Source organism: Cajanus cajan, chromosome 3 (genome assembly GCF_000230855.2).
Source record: "Cajanus cajan strain Asha chromosome 3, NIPB_CcT2T_4, whole genome shotgun sequence".
NCBI classification, from domain to species: domain Eukaryota; kingdom Viridiplantae; phylum Streptophyta; class Magnoliopsida; order Fabales; family Fabaceae; genus Cajanus; species Cajanus cajan.
In genome coordinates, this window is record NC_138519.1 from 12402713 (window position 1) to 12409450 (window position 6738).

General features: G+C 32.7%; 1 protein-coding gene across 1 annotated transcript; it reads left to right on the forward strand.

Moving 5' to 3' along the window:
- Positions 1–1509: 1509 nt before the first annotated feature.
- LOC109816049 (laccase-7) lies at positions 1510–4909 on the forward strand. The gene is made up of 6 exons (XM_020380913.3): positions 1510–1681; positions 1781–1932; positions 2855–3099; positions 3278–3406; positions 3493–4446; positions 4540–4909. Exons 1-6 carry the CDS (start codon positions 1589–1591, stop codon positions 4668–4670), a joined length of 1704 nt encoding a protein of 567 aa, XP_020236502.1. The 5' UTR covers positions 1510–1588; the 3' UTR covers positions 4671–4909.
- The last annotated feature ends 1829 nt before the right edge of the window (positions 4910–6738 follow it).

The following is a 6738-nucleotide window of genomic DNA, read 5'->3' on the forward strand; positions in this document are numbered from 1 at the left end:
TCATTTTATAATTAAATTATTTTTTTTAATTTTTTTTTTATAAATTTATATAAAAAAAATGTATTGAAACTTCTTAATCTTTAAAAGTACCGTAACAACTCCCTTAATTTTTTTTATTATTTTGAATTTCGAACGAGGGGTACGGTATGCCTTCATTTTTTACTCATAGTTGATGCATATGTCGCTTGGATAATCCCAAAAATTGTACTGCTTTTTTTTTTTTTTATTCTTTCAAGTTTTTATGTTATTTTTTTAACCTCTTTTTTTGTTGCAACCTTCGTTCACACTGCATAATTAAGTGCTTAAGCTATGATACTAATTGAAATGAGCAGATTATATTGCAAGAAAATTAAGTTATGATTTTAAAAAATTATTACATATCTTTTTAAACGTACCCTAATGCTCAGAATGCAAATTAAAATTATAATATGTTTCAAAGATTTATAATTTTAATTGTAAATTTCTTTAATAATTAAGATAACTGTGTCTTTTAATACAGAAGTTCTTTAGACACATACTCGTTTAATATTAGATAATCTAACATGTGTTGTAGTGACTTGATCTCGATCATTTAATACTGTACTCGAGACAAACAAGTTGGATAACAATGTAAGCACTAAACTAAAGCACACACGATCGTGAGAATTAAATGTTTAGTGTTTCAACAAGTTATATATGTTAGTTGTTAATGGCATAATTTATACGAGCTTACGACAATTACAAGACTGTGAGTTGAATTGAATTTTTTTTCCTGATTTTAAAAAATAGTCTCGAATTAATACATATCTTTTACTTACTTGCTGATATGTTGTTTTTCTTCTGATTAACGATTTAAGAGAATAAGAGCTAGCATAGACACAAAAATAAATGACTTGTCGTAAGGAAACTCTTATTATTTCCTTGCAAAAACAAAGGATATATACCAACCAACTATTTCCCAATTAAGTTTTTCAGAATATCTTGTTCACCTTCGCACTGCGTGTCTTTGAATTGAATTATTGAAATGAATAAGGTCGCATTCTGACTTTGGTTACGAGGTATACTAGTATTAATTAATCTCAAGCACGTCTCCTTGTAAAATATACAAAACTAATAAATAGAATTTGTTTATGCAATGACTTGTCACACTTTAACTTCCATGGCGATAGTAAAATTTTGTAACACGTGTTAAAAGGAAAATACGCTGCAGGATCATTGTAGTAAATTGATAAATAATGATATAATAATTTTCTAGGTCATATAGTCAGAAATTAAGCACAACTTTATCATATTCAAAATTCCGGTTAGGTCAAAATTGCAAGCTATCGACGAATCGTAAATTTTCTTCCCTGTGGGCATTTTTAGGTTCATTTATTCGTAATCATTTTTCATACCCCTCCTAATCTGGCGAAAATTCAATTGCTTCTATCAAAACGTACCCTTAGCTTGCAAATATTCCAACTATACCTAAAACGCGCAATTTTGTTGAAATGTCAAATTTCAGGTGTTATCTATATATATTAGACTCGTAATTGGTTACTAGGGACAACATACACAAACATTGTTTCATTTCATTAAACTACAACCATCACAATCTTGTTGTTACAACATGAAGCGTTTCGTGTTTTCTCTAGCATGGGCTTTTGCTCTTGTGCTAGCTTCTTCATTGGCTCATGCTGCTGTAGTGGAACACACATTCAATGTATGAATTAATGAGCTACTACGTTCTTCTCTACCTTCATGGGATAATCAAAGTTTGCATTATATTCATAATTTAGAATGAAATGTTGTTTTTTTATAGGTGGAGGATATTGCTGTGCAGCGTTTGTGTCATAAACAAGTGATCACTGCCGTAAATGGAATTCTGCCTGGACCTACAATTAACGCTCGAGAGGGTGATACTGTTGTGGTTCACGTATTCAACAAGTCACCCTATAATGTTACTATTCATTGGTAAAAAATTTCTCTCCCTCATAATAATGAAAGAAATCACGTAGAAATTAAGCAGTGCTAATAGATAAGACTATTATAAAAAAAACACAACACGGTTTGACCTTAAGAAAGAGTTATATATTATTGACTTCTGTTATTTGCTTCATATGTTTATTTGCATTTTTTTTCTTGTATCTGTCCAATTCTCATTCCCAAAAACTAGAGATTTTTATTAATTAATAAAAAGTAGAATTGAAAAAATAAATTATTAATTTAAAGCGACCCTAGCTAGAAGTCGACCACCCTCACACTATCTTGTAACTTTTAGGAATTTCAAACTTAGGCTTCTTTTTTGTGTGTGTGTAAATTACAAACTTGGAACAAATTCAGTTTAATATGAAGAAAGTGGTTTATCACATTTTTAATTAGTTTTCCATTGTATCATACAGTACACATGAAATTATTTACAAGGTTTCTTCTATATATAAGAAAGTAATAAATTACTTGAATTTAGATAAAATTATAAAGTATATGTTGAAAGAAAAATATTTTAGACATGTTTAAGATCATGCATGCATAAAATTAGAGAATGTATAATTAGAGTAGAAACTAAGATTCAAAATATTTAAAAACTATTTGACAGTATAATTGATAAACACATGAAGATCATTTTGCATAAAAAAAGTCAAGGAAATTATATTTTTAAAAATTCAAGCTGATGAGAATTAAGAAAAGTAAAGAAAATTTACATAAAAGAAGATTTTTGATCAAGCAATTAATTATTAACATTTGAGAATGGTCAAGTCTATGCCTTCATAGAAAACACATGAAATAGGAGTATGAAATATCTCTTTTTTTTTCCAAGGATGTGAACTTAATATAGGATATTTTTTCCACAAGTAAAACTAAATTTGGATACATTTTACAATACACTTTTATGCAGGCACGGAATTCTTCAATTTTTAACTCCGTGGTCAGATGGTCCTGAATTTGTAACTCAGTGCCCAATACGTCCTGGTAGCAGTTACACATACAAATTTCTCATAACGGGACAAGAAGGAACACTTTGGTGGCATGCACACTCATCTTTTCTACGTGCCACGGTCTATGGTGCCCTTATCATTCGTCCTCGACGGGGTCACTCATACCCCTTTCCTAAAGTTTATCAAGAAGTCCCTATACTCCTTGGTACAATTTTTTCTTTTATTCTTCAATTATTACTTCATTTAATGTTATTCTTTATTTGCCTAGACCATACTCTATGCATGTTAGCCATATATGTATATGTATGTATTCCTTTAGTTGATAAAGGAACAAAAGTTAGCCATATATGTTGTATGATTCTTAAAACCATAATTAATTGCAGGAGAGTGGTGGAATGATAATGTCGTAGAGGTTGAGCAGAACGCAACAGAATCCGGTTTACCGCCAAAGGATTCAGCCGCGTATACAATTAACGGTTTACCCAGCGATCTCTACAACTGCTCCAAAGACAGTAATATATTTCAACTCAACTGTCATATATATGTATTCTCAAATTTGTACATGTTATAATTTGTCGTATACATGTGATAAATCCAGAAACGTACCACGTGAAAGTGAAGCAAGGAAAAACGTACATGCTGCGCGTCATCAACGCTGCACTCAATGCGCAACACTTCTTCGAGATAGCGAACCACACCATGACGGTGGTGGCCATCGACGCTGCCTACACCCAACACTACAACACCAACATCCTCGTACTCGCTCCGGGCCAAACCGTCGATGTCCTCCTCAGAACGGACCAGCCCGTGGGCTCTTACTACATGGCCTTCACTCCCTACCACTCGGCCCCGGGCGTGCCGATCAACGCCAACATGACCCGAGGCGTCGTAATCTACGAGGGCGCCACGTCAGCGGAAAAGCCCGCCATGCCGGATCTCCCGGCCCAAACCGACACCCCGACGGCCCACAAGTTCTACACGAACATAACAGGCCTGGCCGGTGGACCCCACTGGGTGGCCGTGCCGCGCCACGTGGACGAGCACATGTTCGTGACTTTCGGGCTTAGCTACGACGTGTGCAGAAACTTTTCGGGAGGTTGCTCCGCGAACCAACTTCCTCTTTCCGCCAACATGAACAACGAGTCCTTCGTGCTGCCTCGGGGCAAGGGCCTGTCCATGCTCGAAGCCTTATACCGTAACGTTAACGGCGTCTACACTAGGGATTTTCCCGATCGGCCTCCGTTTGTGTTTGACTATACCAACGAGAACTTGACGACGTTAGTTGACTTCGCGCCTAAATCGACGAAGGTGAAGACGCTCAAGTTCAATTCGACGGTTGAGATTGTGCTTCAGAACACGGCCATCATTGCCGCAGAGAATCACCCCATTCACATTCACGGCTTCAATTTCCATGTTTTGGCTCAAGGGTTTGGGAATTACAACGCCACTAGGGATGAGCCTAAGTTCAATTTTGTCAACCCTCAAATTCGTAACACTATTTCTGTGCCCGTGGGAGGATGGTCCGTCATTAGATTCCAAGCAAATAATCCAGGTTCGTTAATTAATTATTTATTTAATTTCTACACTTTAATATTTAAGTTGAAATTTGTTACTAATTAATTTAATTTAATTTTTTTGCATGCAGGTATTTGGCTCGTGCATTGCCATTTGGAAACTCATTTGCCGTGGGGGCTAGCGATGGCTTTCGAGGTTGAGAATGGGCCCACTCCTTCATCCACACTGCCTGCGCCACCACCTGATCTTCCTAAGTGCTAAGCCTGCGCACGCCATACATTCATCATTCATCAAACATACGTTACATATTTTACAGTAAAAGGAAATATATAGATTAATTGGTTAATGTTTATCCACTCACTATATTGTGAGGTGGATTTCCAAAACATATAATTTGATTGGGAGAAAGTAAGTGTAATAAAAGACGAAATAGAGCCCATTGTACTCTGTCAAATAACATCTGTTAATTTGTCATTATTAATGAATTCTTTATTTTCTCATGTTGTCTTTTTTTTTTTTTTTTTTTTTGTTCTTTCCCTTTATGCTCTTCTCATTCTTTATATAAGAAAAAAAATTGATATTTCCTTTAATCATTTTATAAAATTCAATTATATCTAATTCATTAGAATTATAGAAATTAGTTAATTTAATTGATAACATTAAATTTATTCAAAAAAAATTTCAAAATTATTTCTAACATTGATGAAACTCGATCTTACTTTACAAATTACTTATTATTGGATTAAGATAAATGACTATGGAGTGATTCTTTTTCTTCTTAATTATAATAAATATAAATTTAGCTTGAGATGTATTTATTACTTTTTCAGTCAAATAAAAAAAATATTTATTATTAAAAGATTATACTCTTCATTTATTATAAAATTTATTAATGAGATATTTATTTATCTCTGCGAATGTATTTATTAGTTTATTAATAATTCAAGTCACATTCCTTAATAAAAAAATAATCTTTTAAATTGGATGTAACATCCTTAAATATAACTAATGCTTAAATCATTTAATTTAAATGGTATAGTGGTGAGAGAATGGACCATCCAGCGTAATATGGATTGTGAACTCTGACAAATCGGGGTAAAAAATAGTGATCCTATTTAGACCTTTAAAATGAAACTGGAGTCTCAAAAAGTTCGATTCTTTTTGGGTTTTTTCTTTTTACAATATATAACCTCGTATCAGACCATGAAAATCCGAGTTTAATTTCGATTCAAATTTTAAAATTCAAACCCTATAGTTTATTGCCAAGTTTGTGTTGACTTGGCTAGAGCAATCTATTTTTTCACCTCTAAAAGAATATTTTTAGAAAAAATATAATTTTATACTATTATTAAACAAATTAATTGAATTAATATTTTTTTTAATTTAATGAATTAAATATTCGGGAGGGGGTATAAGTTGCTACCGACCTAATATTCACGCGTTAAAGTTTATTTACGTATAGTATACGCTTGAGTGTCTTTAAATGCCACGTTTTTCCAAATAGAAGTTATGAAAGGGAAAGTTTTTAAACATTTGTATATTTAAAAATTCACATCAATATATGCGAATCTCAGCACTTGTTTTTTATAAATGAATCTCAATAAATCGTAAACGATACATAATAAGTGTGGTTAAGAAAATGAGTTACACTGTATGACGATTAATTAGCCCATTGGCCTTTTCTGTATTAAATTAGTTTATCAATATGACAACTACTGAATGGCTACGTACTAAAACAATAGTTTACGACTTTGAACTTCCTACGTATAGATGAACAAATAATCAGTTTATCTTTATAAATTAATAACGTAATTCTCATTTATGTCATACTTTTCAAATTAAACTAGTAAAAGATAGCGCTGCTAATTGTTGACTTTTTTACCCTTTAAACGAAGTACTACTATGAACTAGTAGTATTTTATTAGCAGTAAGCTATTTTTAGTAAAATTTATAATTTTAATATTTAAATACCCACTTTTTCTTTTAAGTACTTGTACTATGAAACTAACATCGCTATCAATATATATACATATACGTACGTATGTATAGAATACCTAACTAGTCGAATAAAAAAACTAGTGTAGTGTAAAATTTCTATGATTTTCATGTAAAAGATACGTATCAACCTGCCCTAGTTTCGCCTTTGTTAATTTTCCCCCCTTGCACTGTGAATTGTTGAAAAAAGCCCTCACAATCTGACTTCCATTACAGGACACAACTTATTAACCAAGGTTGACACGTCGTCTGCGCGTACAATGCACTTACTAAATTACAACTTGATTCTGTTATTACTTATAAAACTTGAACAGTGCCAAGGGTAAAAATTCTC